The following is an 18,361-nucleotide window of genomic DNA, read 5'->3' as shown; positions in this document are numbered from 1 at the left end:
CACCGCCGGGGCCGCCCGGCCCCCCAAGAGCTGCGCCGGTAGCTGCCCCCCGGCCCCGCCGCCGCACCGCCCCGGCACGGCGGCATCCTCCTCCCCCGCGACGGCTCCCCGCCCAGAGCAGACCCCGGGAAACGCCTACCCCAGCGCCGGCCCCCCGGCCCCCCCCGCAGGGCCCGAGTCGTCCCCCTCCCCCGGGACCCGCTGCTACCCCCGCCGGCGGGGGCGCGGAGCTCTTCCCGAGGAGGAAGGCATCCCGGGAGCGGCTGCGAATGCAGCGCAGGCTGGGAAAGGGGGGGCGCTCGGAAGGAGGACGGGATTCCTTCCCCCTTGTAACGGTACTTTTAAAAGAGGAGCTTCTTTTAAAATTTGGGGGGGAGGGGGGGGGGCGGGGGAGACGGGGGACCCCAATCAAGCAAAAACAACTCCAAAGCCTTCTTGCCAGTTGTCCTTTAGAGCATCTGACAACACTTTTGAATATAAGGCTGTTCTGGGAGCTGCAGGTATTGACAAGAATGGCTCAAAAGGAAAATTACTGCTTCATAGAAAGTACTCGCAGGATAAAAAATTAGGAATTTGTCTGAGGTATGAAACGATTTGTGGCACAGCTGGTATGTAAAATAAAACCATCAAACGTCTTGTCATAATCCAATGTTCCCTAAGTCTGGACTAGCGACATTGCTTTTGAAAGATGTCGTTCCATATAAATGCCTTTAACGCCTGGTAGAAAATTCTTATGAACATGTTGACAAATGAAATAACCCGGGTTATTTGATTAGTGTCCATGTAATCTGAATATTGGCTTGTATTGGGAAAAGAAACGTCAACACTTTAATGCTTTTGAAAGGACGGATTTTCGCCGCAATTAAAGCGTAATCTTATACCAATAAAGAAAGTGAATCACGCTCTACGTGTTCTGTGCTACTGGGATTAAAGCAGATGAAGTGAAGGGTTTGGGTTTTCTTTTAAAATGCAGCTCGGGCAGAACGAACGAAGTTACAGAGCGTAACGGGGGCTTGGCAGCTGACCCACCGCGGTGGGAAGCCCTGCATCCTTGCCCCCCTCTCAGGGACGGGTTTATGGGCCGGTGGCATCTCTCAACTTCTTCGGAAACACTTTCTGATGTGGGGTGCAGGGGTCAGGAAGCCGAGATGAACAATTCCCACTGCACTTCATAGCGCAAGAGTTCCTATTGTTGCAGCCTTTACGCAAATAGCTACAAAAGGCGTAGGAAGGGACCGTTAGGCGTTGACGCCTGCCTTACGGAGCTTGAATCGCTGTGGGATAGTGCGCTGAGGAAACCTGTGTCCCCGGGTAATTTCCGCCTCTTACGGTCAGCTCAACTGATGCTTGGTTTGGTTTTCCTTCGAGCAATACCCGAGCAAATGAGTCCGGGCGCCCGGGGCACCGGCGGTCCCGGGGCTGCGACCCCGGCTCGGCCCGGCCCGGCCCGGCCCGGCCTGCCTCCCCGACCTTGGACAAAAACACTACCCCCCCCCCCCCCCACACACACACCCCTCCCTCCGGTTCCGGACCGGTCAGGCTTGCCCGATGTATGTGACAGCCACTGGAGGGGCTTGGATCGGAAAACCTGGTTTGGGAGAACAGGAGGCTGCGGCGGCGGGGGGCGGCTCTGCAGAGACACCCGCAAGGCCCCCGCCGTGCCCGACCCTCCTCGCAGGGCCTGGCCGAGGAGGGAAGGGGGGCTAGCAGGGCGCTAACCCCACGTTCCCCAATATTATTGTTGTTGTTGTTCAGCACTAACGGTGGCCAGCGCTAATCGCCGTGGCATCACTGCTTTTAGCCTTAAAACATGCCCCCCTCGCCGGGACCGCATACGCTTCGGAGAAGGCAGGTCAGGCAACCTGTTCTCTTCGCAGAGTAAGATGATTTATGGGTGATCAGAGAAGGGCAACGCACACCGCCAGAAAATCGTTATACCCCATTTTTTTCTTTGTAGTGCCTTATTCTGCTTTGGAGACTCCCTTGAGGCCTGCCGCGTTATTTTACGAAAACAATCCGATATTCAGGAAGCACCGAGGGAATCTGAAGCTACTAGCACTTTCATTCCGTTTGGGAAGGCCACGGTGGCTGCGGGGGAGGACGGCTGCTTGGGGCAGGGGGTAGGGAGGGCGGCCGCGCAGCGGTGCCGGGGCTGCGGCTCCCGGCGCCCCTGCGGACTGCGGACGCTAGTGGGCACCGGCGAGGCCGAAGCCCGGCGGAGCAGGAGGAAGGGGGATTCCTGCCGCCCGGCAGCCGCTTGCTCATTTTTTGTGAATGTCACCAAGGAGGATGTGGGTTTCTTGTATTTCTCCATGATCTAAGTCATCGCTGGGTCTCAACTGGCCAGTGCACAAAAACCTTTAAAGTGGTCAGCTCAAGCAGCGCATTCAACTTCTAGCTGTGCGTAGTTAAAACTGGGCGAGCGGCTGAAAACCGGTGGCCCCTCTAATCTTTGCTTGCTAAGTCCCCGACGACCGCCGCGGTTGGATGTGTCTGAACTCGGTCCAGCCACAGGAACGGGGAACTGAAACCGAGATACTTTGCCCGCCGCGCAGACTTTATTTCAGACTTGCGGGCGGCAACCTACACCGCACAAAACAAGCGAAGGGCTGCTGGAGGGGGCACGGGGTCCCACGGGGAAGGAGCTCTGCGCGGCGGGGGCGGGCGCGCCGCGTCCACGCGTGTCCTCGTCGGGCGCCGAGAAAAAGGGCTCGCCGGCTGCGTGGCAGCACCCCGCCGCCTCCCGATGGAGCCGCACACCTACCGCGGAGCCGGCAGGGCCCAGGACAGAGCTGCCGTGTGCGGCGGGGAAACGGCCCCCACGCCGCAGCCCGTCCAGGGCTTCCCCGCAGGGCAGCGGGCTGAGCCCCGCCCGGGGGGGGGCCGTGCGCCCCTTCGGTACCAGCTTTGTCGCGGGGAGGAGGTGTCACTTTTTGCTGTTGGCACGTAGAAGCGGCTCCTGGCCGGAGCGTTATCGCTCGGCTTCCCGGGTGAAGAGGCCCCCAGCGAAGCGATAGGTGTTTGGGGGGCTACTGCCCGATGGGGCTGCGTGCCAACACCCCACAGGGGATGGATTGCCTCGACCTTGACTCGTGTTCAGAAGCCTCCCCCCAAGAGAGAGAAACGTCTAGTCCCAACTCTGTCATGCAAAGTGACTCTGCTCGCATCTCTCCCGGTGGCTCTTTTCATTAATTAGAGGCTGCAAAAAGCGTCGGGGGGAGGGGGAAGCGGCTAGAAGCCACTAATTATTCAAACTTTGGAGACAGCATCCAGATGAGCTGGGTCAGCTCTTCAGGGCAGTGCTTTGTAACCTGTGTGTATCCGGAGGGGGAGTGATTATGCTACTGTGCAAAGCCTCCATTAAGAGATTTCGTTTCATCGTTACTCACTGCCTGCAGGATGTGTGCAGGCTCCAGCGTGAGTAAACTTAAGGGTTTTTACCACGGAAGAGAAACAATTTGCTGGAGCATGGGAGAGTGGCGAAAACGTGCCCTTACCCCCGCCCCCAGGCAATAATCTTTTTAATTGCACTGAAGTTTTTTCCTAAGTGGCCCCTCGCATCGCTCTCCCCAACCCCACTTTGTCATAGGTTTTCGCAATGACGCCCATCTCCTACAGCAACTTCTTTCCGCCTCGGCAGCTAACGCCCCTCAGCCCCAGTCACCTCGGGACCCCCGCCTGCTCCATGCGGGCGAGAGGCAGGGCAGGACGCGCAGCGATGGCCCGGAGCGCAGCCGGGCTGCCCCTGCCCTCGGCCGGGCTGCCCTCCCGCCCCTTTCCCGGCTGCCCTGTCCCGAGAGGGCAGCCGGCGCAGAGCCCCCTCCGTGGGGCAGCGTGCAGGGCCGACGGGGCCGGCTGCGCTCCCTTCCCGGCTCCGGCTGCCAAGCGCCCCGCGGGCAGCCCGGGAGGGAGGGAAGGAAGGAAGGGAGGGAGGGAGGGAGGGATGCCCACCCGCCCGCCCGCCCGCGGGGGGCGGCGGGGCTGGGGCGCAGCGGTCCCTAACCTCGGTCGCCCGCTCGCAGCAGCCTTTCCCACCTCGCTATCCCGGAACAGGAAAGTCCCGGTTCAGCTTTCCCCCATAAGATCCTGTCTTCCTCCCCCCGCTCCCCTCCCTCTGCCCCTTCCTGCCTCTGGCCCGTGCGAGAGGAGCCGCTTCTCTCCGTGCGGGACAGGGCTGAGCCGCTCGGGGCAGCCGCCGAGGCGGCGGGGCATGGGGACGGGGCTCTGGGGACCATCCGGCCGGGCTCAGCCCCCAGCCCTGAGCCAGCAGTCCGGTGCCCGACGGGCAGGGCTGCCTTGAGCCTGCAGGCTTGAGCTGGGATCCTGAAGTTAGTGATTTTTTTTTCCTTTTTTTTTTTTCCCCCCCTCTGCCCTCGGTGCTTCCGAAAAGCCCGTAAGGTCTGCAGAGAGAGAGAGAGTGGGGGAGGAGGAAGAATTAAGGAAGGGAAAAGATGGCGAGTTGCAGGAGCAGCGTGGAGAAAGCAGCATTTTTGTGCTGCTGCTTGCTGGCGATGGGGAGCCTAACCTCCTGCGCCCGGCCGGAGGAGGAGGAAGAGCAAGAAGAGCAGCGCTCCTGTCACGGTGCCTTTGATCTCTACTTCGTCCTGGATAAGTAAGTGACAGCTGCATTTAAAAACGTTTATTTACCCTTCACTGCCTCCTCGCAGCAGCAGGGACGTTGTTTTCCCCGTCTCCCCGGGTGCCTCCCCCCACCTCCCCTGGTGCCAAACATGATGTGTGGGGCAGGGTCCTTATTTTTGCTCCCCAAAACTTGCACGTCTCCCTAGCGGAGCACCGTGTTTTATCCTGGGTTAGTTGCATATGTAAACCCGGGAAATCAGGTCGCCTTCAGGTTGTAGCGTGTGCTGTGTGGGCTGTGAGCGTTGGATTTGAGGGGATTGTTGGTCAGTGTCCCCAGCACTCCTGGACTTTGGTGTCAAGACTCGGGCTAAGCGCTGAGATGTCACCTGTGGGATGTAGCAGCGCCAGGGCTGTGCAGACCTACCTAAAGTTAAGACTAGACTGCTTGTATGTCGTGGTTGTTTATTTACAGGCTCACTGTAAGGTTTTTATAAAACTTATTTCTGCTCAACTTCTTTGGAATTGTCTAAACCTGTGTTTGAGTTACATCTATTAATTAAAATAGGTTAGCAAACACTTTAATACTGTGTTAGCCCAATTTAGGTGTGCCCAGAGGGTATGGTTAAGCTCACATTTATAGACAAGTTATAGCAAGCACGAGCAAAGTGAGTGGTAAAATGGTGCACCCACAGGTGTTTTAAAGAAGTCACAAATTTCTGTTTCTCCTGGTGCAGTGCTCTGGCTTGACAGCCAAGGGTTCAACTCAAGGACTAAATTGTTAGTCTCCCACGTATATACTCAGTGTGATGGTTGCGTTATCTAATATATCCTGGGTTACATATGTGAGATGGTATTGAGAGACTGAAGCCTTTTCTACATGATTCTTGCCCACAAGCCAAGTATGAAGTCTGCATGGTGCTGTTTCCCAGTTGGGAGAACTGTTCAGCCCATCAAGCCTTCTGCACAGCCTGCATGATGCAAAAAGCCACCATCACTCAGGAGCCAGTATATTCCCATATTTGAGAAGATGATAAAAAGTATCATTAAGTACTGAATCTGGTTTTAGAGCAAAAGGATCTGAAAACCAAAGGCTCTAAAAGATGCACTAACACACCATGTGGTCATTGTTTTGTTTTCTTTCACTAAAAGCTTGTTCCTGAAGTAATCTTTGTGTCTAGAAAGAGCTCTGTGGAGGGCTAGTTTTAGTTCTCAAATTAATTCTCACCAGGTTTTCAAGAAGTGACTAGTACTGTTGTTATGCTTGCTTGCCATATTGAATTGTCTGTAACAATAAATGTTGGTGAATGCAATACGGGTTCTCTCTATGACATCATATGTGTCTTCCACAGTGCAATTTCCTTGTTTACAATGGCATTGCATACCCCTAGCAATCAACACACTGCGCTTATATGCAACTTTTCATCTGTAGATCAGAAAGCGCTTTACTGGGGTGGTTGCTGTTATCACTCATGTTGTATTTAGGTAAATCAAGGCAGAGAAGAGAGTGATTTGCTTAGCGTTACTGATACATTAAACAATAGGAAGTTGGCTGCATAAGGAAGTTCCTCTTCAGTGTTGTGGACGTGAAATCATACATTTTCTTTTAGCAGGCTACAGGTCTTGTATCTTGGCTCAGGTGCTATCCACTCAGTACAGTGATCTACTGGAGACCAGACCTGATTATGGTTGAAGTACAAGTCATGCACTTAGGTTCCAGTGGGAAAATTCTCTTTGGCTTCGGTTGCAAACTGAGTCTTTATAAACTTGAGAGTTATACCAAAGAGTTCCTCTTTGGTAAAAAGCTGTTGTGAATGTTTTTGGGCCCCTCATTAGAATCCATCCCTGCTCTTACCAAGTCTGTGACAACATGGTGGCAAAGCTGCTTTTGGCCTCAATGATATTGCATTAGAATCCATATGGGTAATATTAGAGTGCCATAGGTCCCATGCTGGCTGAGGGTGTATTTAGTCCCAGCTGTATTCTGTGGCATCTGACACAGCACAAGGAGCTTTTGGAGGCAGGGAGGATTGACTGAGTGGATAGACTCTGGATCTTGGGACAGTTCACCAGGAAGGTGCTAGATAGTCCATTAGTGTTGAAAAGGGTCAGGGTATCACTGGTAGGAAGAAGGCAGGAGGCCTGTCAGAAGCAGCTGGTCAAATCTGAAAATGCAGTGGATGCATTTTTTTAGAATTGGATCTATGCTGATACATATTTGGGAAGAATTCTGGCTCTAATTTCTAATGTGAGAATCCCCAGAAAAGCCCAGCCCTGTACACCACAGAGTATCCCCGCACGGCCTGGGGATTGCCTCCCTTCATTGGTGCCTTGCCAGTCTGGAGTTAGATGCATTCAGTCTTAATTAGCTGTCTAACAATGGGATTGAAGCATTGGCTCTGTGAAAAATCCAGGCTTTAATCCTGTGACCCTGTAGCATGCTCTTTAACTGAATGACAGGCCTTGTCTCTAGAGTCAACCTGGGTGAACCAAATTGACTTTAAATCTGCTTTGCTTTGCTTCCCCATAGAAAGATGTAATCTCACATCAGTAGGAGGCAAATTGGAAGAAGACAACAAACCTTTCTCCTTATGCATGTAAGCACTGTGCGTTACTGCAATGACTTTATTGGGGCGTGATTTTTTCCTTTTCATTCTGCCAGGCAAAGTCTGTGGGGATTTAATCCTGCAGGCAACAACCATCAGATGGAAAAGATCATCTGCTGGTGAAGTTATTGGTATAATATATATCCTGCCAATTAGAAAAAGAAACTCGCCGATTTCTTACCGTTTTTCTCTGCCTGAAGTTGATTGTAGCCCTTTATGTTAACTCCATGGGATAGGCAAGATCAGAGCAGTAGAACTAAGCCTTGGATGCCCAAGAAGCTGGCATGGTGAAAGGGAAAAGCAGCATGTGTGGAAGGGAGACCTGCCACCACCCTCCTTAGGACTGTCTGACCGTGCCAGAACCGCATTAGGACTGCCTTTGTCCCTGCGGATGCTTAAATGAGCGCATTTCTTGAAGCTAGGAGAACTGGACATTTGCTGGCTACAGAGGCAGCTGCCTAGAGTCTGCAATCTTGTGCTGTCTGTATGTCATACTTGACAAGTTATGCAGGTTTGAGCTTATTTGGAGCTTTAAAGTATACTGAAGCAGCAGAAATTTTTCTGTTTGCAGTGAAATCACTCCCTCTGCATAAGGTAAGGCAGTAGTATACAGTGCAGCTGGCATACCCATCTCTCCTATGGCACGTGGTAAGATCAAGTCACATGTGATATCAAAGATCCCATGTTTACCTTTAAACAAGCATAGGTCTTAAGCCCAACATAATGGATAGCTGAGTAGTTGTCACTTGCTTTGGTTTGCTTCATTTGCTTTGGTTTTCTAGGTGCACGAAGAACTTGTTTCAGTCCCATCCCCAGCTGCCAAGGACAGGTCCTCACAGGGGTTAGATTGCTTGATTGTCAGGTCTTGTAGTGACATCCTTGTGCTTGAGTATGTAAATAACTCCCTTTCATCCCTGCCTTGCTGTTAACATCCAGCTGTTGTTTGTAATCATATTGAAATGCACTTGCACAGCAGAAAGGATGACTGACCTCTAGTGTTTCTAATTATAACAGTGCCTGGTAGCATTGTTATGATTGTTTATTAGTGCAACAAATAGAAACCCTTTTAAAGTAAGGACTTATAACTGCCCTAAATATCTGCTGCTGGCAATGCTTGACATGACAGATCTGAGCTGCAGAGCTGTCTGTATTTTATAGTTACCAAATATGAAGAAAATTTTTTTATTATTTTTTGACTGTAGGACAGGATAGGAGATGGAGGTGGAGGGGAAGAATGTGAGATAGTCAAAAGTATTTTCTCATTTTTCCTGCTGGGACATTTGCTAAGAAATTGTTTGGATTTTGAGGAAAACAGAGCTGCACAGCCTTGGGAAAATGTTTTCTTTTTCCACAGCACACACCATGGCAGCGGAAATGTCTTGAGTAAGGCCCTGGCTGTTTTTCTTTTAGAGCAGTGATTATAAGTCTTTTCGGGGGGGAGGCTGGCCTCACTACCCTTTCTGCACTCCTCATCTTCCCCCTGAACTTCTGGATAGTCCCTCTTCATGGTACTCCCATCTCTTGGTCCCACAACAATACTGTGCTCCCAAGCGCATCCATGTCAACAGCAATTTTGGTAAAGACATCAGTATACAATGTGGCCAGCATCTCACTTGTAATCCATTTTCCAGCTGCCTCTCTTTAAACTTGGTAAGCCTTGCTCCAGAGGTGAATGTCGCTGGTGGGGAAGAGCACAACCTCCAATTAGATGGGAAATTAGCTACTCTGTCCCGTCTCTTTCCTGGTTTTGGTTTTCAGGTCTGTCCCCTTCCCCAATTTCTCCTTGAAAAGCCAGGTTTGGAGGGGAGGGAGGTGTTGGGAGGGAAACAGTTTGATACTTCCTAATTCACTTCAGGCAAGCCAAAAAGCCATCAGAACAAAAGGCATTTCAGGAGCTGCTGTTCTGGGCCAGCTTTTATCATTTTAAGGCAACTGTAGCGAATTGCTGATCTCCACATACCTTGTTTTTTCACAATATGCCATATTTAAAGCAAATGCAGAGAGTCTGGTAAACACATTTTGTCATGTGTCGTCCCCCTCGGTCCCCCGTGCCGCTGTCCCGTCCCCCCCCCCGTCCCCCCCCCCGATTATTTCCTTGCCAATGATTTGAATGGATTTAGCACTCATGAATTACAAGTACTAGTGAGAACAAGTATATTTGGCCTTAGGCTCTCCCTGTAGCCTTCTGCCTCTCTTCCCCCACCCACGTAGTAGCTCAAGAGCGTTAGGACAGAGCTGGACCTGTGGGAACTTCTGCAGCTTCTCTCTCCACGCTGTCTCAGTCCGATGCTGTTTGGTGTGCTGGTTTTATGCAGTGGGTGAGGAGGGGAAGAGTGTGGCTGACAACATTGTTGTGGTTGGATAGAAGACTGCTGGCAAAGATAGGTGCCTGAACACATGTTCTGTCACCTAACTTAATTGCACTTGAAAATCTTGTATTGACTCACTTAAACCACTGCTGAACTCCCTTTTCTGTAAGCAAGAACATCTACCTACTGCAGCCAGACTTCAGTTCATCGTAAGATGTAGGACCTGATGCAGGTCAGCTGCCTATTGAGACTGAGAGGAGTTGCTGTCTGAACAAAAGTATCAGCTTTGTTCCTTAGATGGCATTGATTACTGTGCATGTATATTTAAAAATGGTTGTCTGTCTGTCTGTCTTTCTCCTTTGCTGTCTCTTTTCCCTCTTGTAATGTAACCACATCATCTACATGATACCTCTCATACTGTCCAACTGCCCGTAAGCAATATTCTTCATTGTTTTCAAAACGTAATCTGTTGGTATTTTCCCTTTGCATCTTTCTTTGTTGTGGTTATATCACAGCCAGTGCTGTGATTTTCTTACAACCAGGTATAATTGCTTGGAATGTTCCAAAGCAAATTTTTATTCGGCTTCAGACATACCTATGTTATTGGGACCAGGTTTTATTTGTTTGTATTTTGTCTGATATAATTCTGCCACATTTGCCTTTTGGCGTAAAAAAATATTCAGGAAAAACAGTTCTCCTTCCTTCTGCCCCAAGAAAAAATTTCTTTATAAAACACAAAGCTAATGGGTAGTGGTTATTTGACATAAAACGTGTACAGTTAACAGGAAGAAAAAGCCATGGCAGCTTGTCATTTGCAGTCTATTTATGCATGTAACTAAATCTGATTTATTTGGGGCTTGAGCCAAGGAAGTAAACCGTAAGATTCCCACTGACCTAGGATTTTTGTTTGTGTGCACTGAGTGATTGAGAATTTCATTACTTTTGTCTGAGCTTGCAGGCCAAACACTAGTGTGAATTTTGAGTCTGTATGAGGCATAGTAGGACTGAACCTTTTCATCTCAAATGCAGGAAAGATGAATTGACGCCTGTGAGTTATTCACAGCTCAAGAGCTGTATCTCCCTGCTCCTGGATATCATTTGCACCTTGTTAAAAGTGTTGCATTGTGACTGGGATTGAGCATGCTGCTTTGCTGCCTGTGTTGTGCTGAAGAGGACTGGGATGCTGAGAGTGGGTCTTCCAGGCCTGCCGCTGCTCAGAGCAGCTCTGGAGCTTTACAGGGAGATTTGAAGTCATTGGATGCAGCTGAGCATGGCTTCTGAATTGTACTTTGTGCTTTTTTGTTGGCTGGGAATGTAGCAAGAGCTATAGCACCTGGTGGACAGGACTTGTGGATTAGATGGATTACTGTAGGAACAAAGGGCAATGTTTTGAGGCATGATTTATAGAAGTCTGTAATGTTGCTGCAGACTTTGTCAGTGGTTTTATAGGAGTAAAGCGATCTATAAAATTAGTGGATTTGGTCATGAAACATTTTGGATTCAAGTACTTTGGGTCCTGTGCTTGGGGTGCTGGCCTAGGACTAAAATCCGCTTTCCAGTCACGTCTCTGCATCTTCCCTTCCCCATTCCAGCCTTTGTCTTGTCTGTTAATGTTACAAGTATTCTGATGCAAGGACTGTCTTGGAATGGCTGTCTCTGCCAGTGTTTCTAATTGCCTCTGAAGCAGATAATATAAACTAGTCCTTCCTTGCCTGGATGAATCACCCAGTCAAGGTCCCTTCCATGCTTGCAAGAAGCATTGTTTGGGAGAGGACGATCCTTGTCACTTTGAATGCTCTGCTGGCTCAGAAGGGAGCAGAGGGGTGGAAGAACACAGGCGTGCGTGTCTGAAGCCACAACAAACTAGATGCCCCAGGGTTTGCTTTTATTGCGGAGTCCTTATTAGCCATGTGCAAGAATTCTGTTGTCTACAACGTGGTTGTGGCCACAAAGAGCTCTTCAAGTAACAGCAACAAAGTGCCACGTTTCTGAGCAATGGGCCATATACAGGGCCACCGTTAGCTCGAAGGGATAGAGACTTACAGGGACCTGCACACGCAATGGGTGTTGAACTCCCCTGACACCATACTCAAGCTGAATCCAGCATCAGTAATAACAGATCTGTTTCTTGCTACAGGATCTCTGGAATTGCTGCCTTCAGCTAATTTGTAACAGAGGCAAATGTGCATGAGAGTCAGGAATAGGACAAGGAGCAGCTCTGTATCTTCAAAGGGTTTCACTTTCTCACTTTCAGCAGGGAGGAGAGGCTTTGGGTCCCGCTGCCTTCTCTCTGTGTACATGTGATGATAAAAATATTTACTGTTTCGGCAGTGCTGGGGTTTTAACTTTCACTGCTAAGCTGCATGTCTGATGTATGCAGACATGAATACATCACTAGGTTGATCTGTATAGGCTCTTGACAGTGAGTTGAGCTGTAACTGTGGATCACATATGCCCTAGGACAGACACCTTACAACTGACCCTCCTGGTTTTTGCCTGCTGACGTAACTGGGCTGAGAGCAGCAGCTCATATGCCAGGACTGTGCTGCTTGATTTCTCTGGGCTCCAGCTTCCACTGCCTCTGGGAGCCTGTTAGGAAAGAAGAGGTTTCTGGCTCATCTTGCACTTTGTTGTCTTCACAAACAGCAAGTGAAATACCTCAGATTGGGGTAGGCATGACTCTAACATGCTTGCTGTTTTTATACCGACATAGAGCTGGAAGGAGTCACTCCAAAGTAAGCAGGAGCAGAATTAAGCTTTGCAATCACATCACTTCCTTCCACCCCCAGAAATACTCACTGACCTCCTCTTTTCCCCTCCCATCAAGCGGTAGCAATGTGAAATTCAGGAAAACAGCGGCAGCAGGAGCTGCAGCAGCAGCTGCTCCTCCAAGCTGAGTCCCGATGAGGCCAGGAGCACATTCTTTCCTATGTTGTGGTTTGCTGACTCTTCTCTTTGTCTCGGGTGTAATGGGAACAGAGCTCATGGAGCGGGGAGCATGCTCGCAACAAATGGCTCCTGTGGGTTTTTTCACTTTGCTTGCACCTTATTCTGATCCCAGTTGCGTAGATATGAACCTGGGGAAATTCTGCTATTTCTCTGGACTTGCTCCAGGTTCACTCCAGCAGAACAGGCAGCAGAAACAGGCCTTGAAATACCTTCTGCGATGCTCTGGCCGCCCACAGCAGCTGTTTATTGCTTTGCATTTTCCTTCACTGTCAGAGTTAAGTAATGTCCAAGGGCTGAAGCATCACCATCCCGTTTGGCTCTGAAAGGCACACGAACTGCTTGTAAGCTGTGGGTACTATCCACAATGGTTTTTGGCTTGTGGGCCTTGGGCCATTTTGATTGATGTGAGGCATTGAACCAGGTAGCTGATGACTGAGAGCAGGAAATCTCTAAGGTATGAGTCAACAAGATAGGTCTGGCTGTAACATAGTCTTTCTTTGCAGACAGCCACAGCGCTGGCTTGGTGGATCCGTTGATAGAAACCTCCACAGCAGGATACATAGGGTTCCTTGGCTGCACCACTTCCCCATGGCTTCTCCTAGTTACTGGTGAGGGTGGGCGAGTGTGTGTCAGGTGCCCAGTGCTTTTTCTGCACAGCACTGAACTTTTCCATGCTTCATTTATTCTTTCCTCATTATTCAGAAGTCTTCACAGTTCCTCTTAAATCTTACAGGAGTGTATCATTTGGTGGCCAAACAGGCTACGCAAGGAATCTCTTTGTGGTTATTTACTGGTGGCACTTTGGGACAGCATGCCAACTCTGTCCAAGGCTTTTATTAGCACAGATATGCTGATTAACAGGAGTTTGTTGATAGTTACAGTAAGGTTCTAAGAGAAACAACAAAAGCACCGAAACTGCTGTAAAAATCATGCTGTGTGAATGTCCAAGAATAACCTGTAGCATAGAGCATCACTGAAAGACCCAGTGCTTTCTCTGGGCTTGGTAACTGTGGAGTTAAAAATGAGTATAGTTTTCAAGCATTGGCCATGGTCAGAAAGAAGCTTAGAGTATGCTTGGAGCCTCCCACTTGCCATGGGAAACAAAGGCAAAAACCTCCTAGTCTGATCGAGCTGTGAAAGGGCAGCAAGTTAGTTTATGCTGCCAGCAAAAGTGATTCTGTGGTGTGTGAAAGATCCCAAAAGCAGTGAAATGCCTCGGTATTTTTAATAGTGTTGGGCAATTTCTGTTTGTCAGTGTTGGGAGTAATATTTGACAGCATTTGGCAACTTAGTATATTGTTTAGCAAGCATTTTAATGTTGTAATTTTTTGTTTAATTTGCCATTAAAACTGCCATTGCTGGTGGTATGGGGACAGGTCTCCGGGGCAAACAAAGGAAACTATCAGTACAAACCCCAGAAGCCTCCAAAACATATATATATGAAACAGCAAATAAAAATAATTTACAAACAGGGATGTTTAGAGGCCAGCTTGGGTAGGAGGGAGGGGAAATCAGGTTCTTCTATAAGCCAGGCCACCCCCACTGGTGTTCGTGAGGGTTTTGACATGACTGGCATTGGTGGCATTTGAGCATCATTTGCAGTGGGAGGTGACACACCTGGGCTTGGAGGCATGTGGTGGGAAAGTGATTAAGTGCTGACCACTTCACTGGTACTCTTTATATGGGATTTTGAAACAGTAATGTTTTCTGGCGAGTACTTCTATCTGGCTTTGACACTTCCCATTTGATAGGCTGGGACACTGACACTTCCCAGCTGATAAGCAACATGTGGGTGCAGAATTTCTCCTAGGGGAGGAGGAGACCCACTGCCATGCTGAAGTACCCCTGCTCAACAGGGTTGTAGCTCGGTCATGCAGTCGGGCACTCTGAGAGCACAGTGCGCTTCCCGTGAAGACTAGCCTGTGACAGAGACCTCCCTAGCTTTTCAGAAGTGGGCATCTATAGATTTATTACAACCAATTCTTAGTCTCACTGGCTGTACCCTTTCCAAGAAGGGGTGTTTCATTATAGTCAGAGTACATGAAAGTGCATAGTATTAGGGTTATTGTGCATTTTCACTTTAAAAGTCTTCATGTTTTTTCCACCATTAGTAGCTTATGATTTTCTTGAATTTTCAGTGTCCAGGCTGTTTTACCAAGCTGTTTTTTGCATGAGGGGTAGATTAAAAAAAAAAGGAGGGGGGGTGGGGGTGTAATTCTGACAGTCCTAAGAAGGTACTGGACATTATGATTTGTTGCTGTTATAAAGAAAATTCATTGCTACTTTCTTTTTTGGATTGCATCAGTGCCTCTGCAGCTGGCAGTAGAAATTTGATACCTCATCCAAAATAGGTCAGTCTTTTCCAAGTAAGAACTGTGGCTATTCTATGTAGGGAAGTGACTCCATTGGAAATTGCAGGAATTGAATTCAAGTGGGAAGGCAAGCTCAGAATGAAACTGAAAGAGTCAACTCCAGGGGGGGGAGTGGGTGTGGGGGAGTGGGTAGAATTAAAAATAAATAAATAAATTGGGAGCTGTAAATGCATCTTGCATAGTTGCAAGGAAAATCTCTTTGAGTTCATCATGTTTAGAGATTTAGCCTGGGACTTTCAGAATAATCCTGGAGAATTATAGGTGTTGAACTGCCTCAGATCCTTTTTGGGAAAGCAGTCTTTAAAGTACATACTTCACATCAGTACGGATTAGTTTTTAATGATGAGAAAAGGGCTCATTTGCTAATAGTGCCAGCACCTTTCATTAGTGCTGTTCACAAATATATAAACATGTCATTGCGTAGCGCAAATAAATCAGAGACTGCAGAGGATCCAGACCCTTTTGTTGCCTTCCCTCAGTGCCTGGAAATTTCTTCATTCTTTGATACCCAGTTTTTTCTGTGAACGAATCACCAGTTCTCCAGAAGAGCAGTGTGAAAGCACAGGATTACATGAGCAAGCATATTCTAGTTTATGTACTTCAGGGGTCTCCATTTTGTCCTTGTCCCTTTATCTTTGCTCTTCTCCTCCACTCCACCAGCACTGTTGCAGAGCAGGCAGTACCATATTATATTGCACACATGGGCTTCTGTATGCTGATCTGTACCTGACGTACAGGGGCAAGAGTGACTGGCATAGGGTCGCTTGGAAAGCCCATAGTAGAGCTGAGAATTGTAATACGGGATCATTTTCTCACCTTTTTTATACATTTACACAGAAAAAACGTCTAACAGCAGTTAGAAGAAACCTACTGCTTTACAGAAGTTAAATTTCAGAAATTTTTTAGTTCTGTGTCTAAGCCTCTGTGATCCTTCTCTATCTGCTGCTTTTTATTTTTCTTTCTGCCTAAGACACCTGATACATGAGTTTGCCTAGCAAGGAAAGCAAACAAGCCATTCTTTCTTAAACACCACAGTCCTAGGGAGGGCTTTTAAAACCATTGACTTCTCATGATTCTTAGTCTTTTTAATGGCTTGAAAGTGTATGGCATAGATGCACGTGGTAGAAATCACTGTTATTTACTGTAGAGTTGCTGTGTGCAAGGCTCTGTTTGAGGTCTGAGTCCCACTGGACTGTGGGGGTCCCTGAGAATGTAAGACTAAGCAGAAAAAGCTAGGGAGTGCCAGTAATGCAGTTTCATATATTAGGAATGGCAGCATGAACGTGTAAATTCGTGCATGTAACTAAGTTGCCCAAGTTTTCACAAGAAATCTGTAACGGAGCCAGGGATTGACTGTCCAGAATGCTAGTCCAGCGAATTAGCTACGAGTACTGCCTTTCCCTTCTGAATTACTTCAAAAGCTTTCTCTTTTGAAACAAACAGTAATTCATGCAAACATTCTCCCACACATTCTAGGAGAATAGAATATCAGTGAAGAATTTCTGTGTGGCTGTAAGGGCAGAGCTGTGCTCTAGGAAAGTAAATAATCTGCTAGCAGATGATTTAGTGAAGTCAAATAAAATTAATTAAACTAGAAGAAAATATTTATATTTGATGTTATAAAAGGAATAAAAACAGGTAGAAGTTACTGATCTTGTTTCAAAATTGTATGGTAAACCATTTCAGACCTATTTCTACTTCCCTTTGAGTCAGTGGGTTTTGTCACGATGGTTCCTCTTACAGCTTCCAGCACAACTGCTGTAGAAGCCTCGTCAGAATTAGCTGCCTAGACTGTAGACCTCTATGTAATTTGTGTCCCTAACCACCTTTGGAGAAGCCCAAGCTTAAAATTCAGAGTGGAACAAGGAATTTCACTCTGAAATAAGATTAGTGTAATCAATTATGTTTTGTATGCAGGTCTGGAAGTGTCAGAAATCATTGGACTGAGATTTACTCTTTTGTGGAAAGCCTAGCCGAGAAGTTCATAAGGTAAAGTTTTCTTAAGATGATATTTTAATTTGCTATATATATAATTTATTTTTTCCTTCACTGCTTCTTAGCAAATGAAAATCTGAAGTAATGTGTGTGTGTGACGTGGATCTGGCTTGTTCTTCTGTTTCAGTCCAATGTTGCGGATGTCTTTCATAGTTTTTTCTTCACGAGGCACTACAGTCATGAAACTAACAGAAAACAGGCAAGTACTCCCCACAGCTTTCATCCAGAAATACTCTCCCTCCCTCCTCTCAAGCAGCAAGTGGCCCCAAAACCAGAATTCGGAGATCTGTCTTGGTCCTTGGTGTGGCACCAACTCAGGCACCAAATGAAATCCTTTCCACCAGTCCCAACTGGAAGAGAGCTTAGAATGCCTTTGGGTCTCCCATTACCATTTTGTTTTCAGCCTTATGAGAGAAAGGCAGTGCTGGGCTGTCTGTTTTTTATCGCAGCATTTCAGGGAGAAACTGCATTTCCAGTCAAGGATTCATGTACATCCTCACTATCCCCAGCTGCCCAAATAAGGACAGGTTTTGTGTAAGAGATCTCAGCCCCTGAGCTGATGAGCAAAAGACTGTATGAAAGTCACACAGTGCCCTTCGAAGTGACCAAAGCCCGGCCAGCGGCCAGTCATACCCAGTGCTGGAGCACTACCTCACCAGGCTGTCACACCCCTGTCCTGGGCTGCCTTCAGACAGCACCTGTGCCAGAGGTGGTTTGCAAAGCCAAGCAACAGGCTTCTTAAGAAAAAGAGAGTCTGAGGCTGGAGCAAAATTCTTGTTGCCACCTTCACAATCAAATCCTCTTTTTTTTAAAAAAACCAAAACCCCAAAGCTCCCCCCCCCTCCCCCCACCCCCAAAAAAAACCAACAACACCAAAAGCCCCAGAACAAAACGCCCAAATAATTTTGGATTTAATTTCCCTCATGCACAGAAATCACTGTCATGGAGGTGTTTCTAAGTATGTTCTTTCATTTCAGCTTGAACCCCTTGCTTTTGCCACTGCTTCTGTCTGTGTGAGAGGGCCTCCGTACTATGGTGCACCCTATAAATAAAGGGAGCTCTGAGGCAGTCTTGAAAGAGCAACCCCCTCTCCATTTTGTACTCCAGGGCCTCATCCAAAGCCAGAAACCCCTCAGGGGTCTTGTATTTCTGTTGGTTCCACTGAGTTTTGGCTCAGGTCTCCATCTTGTACCTTGGTGACAGAGCTCAAACTTGCTTACTTCTCCCAGGTGGATTTGCTCTTTGCAAAGTGGAAAGTAGACAGGAACCCTGTGGCAATATATTGAACATGGTATTAGAATGTTCCCTCTCCAAAACTCCTGTTCTCTGCATGGATCACCATGTGTGTATTTTCAGCTCATTTTATACCTTGAAAGGGTAAAAATGTGCTTTTTTGCCCTAAGGACATCCCCAGTCCCAGCTCCTGATTTTTACCTTCATCCCACATAGACTCCTGTTTCCTCTGTAATTGGGGCTGTGCCGCCTAAAATGCCCAGTTGCAAAATGGAGATTAGAGAGGTTCTCACTATCCTTTTAAAAAAAGGATGCCCCA

At 48.1% G+C, this 18,361-nt stretch overlaps 1 protein-coding gene across 1 annotated transcript in view; it reads left to right on the top strand.

Annotated features, from left to right (window-relative positions):
• The first annotated feature begins 3,971 nt into the window (after positions 1-3,971).
• The window catches only part of ANTXRL (ANTXR like), a 58,807-nt gene continuing 44,417 nt past the window's right edge, over positions 3,972-18,361 (top strand). Inside the window, exons 1-3 of the mRNA XM_049810812.1 lie at positions 3,972-4,612; positions 16,732-16,803; positions 16,937-17,008. Coding sequence (XP_049666769.1) covers positions 4,452-4,612; positions 16,732-16,803; positions 16,937-17,008 — 305 coding nt within the window. The 5' untranslated portion in view covers positions 3,972-4,451. The remainder of the gene's footprint in view (positions 4,613-16,731; positions 16,804-16,936; positions 17,009-18,361) is intronic.

The sequence above is a fragment of the Accipiter gentilis genome, chromosome 9 (assembly GCF_929443795.1).
Source record: "Accipiter gentilis chromosome 9, bAccGen1.1, whole genome shotgun sequence".
In the NCBI taxonomy this organism is placed as follows: Eukaryota; Metazoa; Chordata; class Aves; order Accipitriformes; family Accipitridae; genus Astur; species Astur gentilis.
The sequence above is the reverse complement of the archived record's forward strand: the minus strand, read 5'-3'. Positions and strand labels throughout refer to the sequence as shown.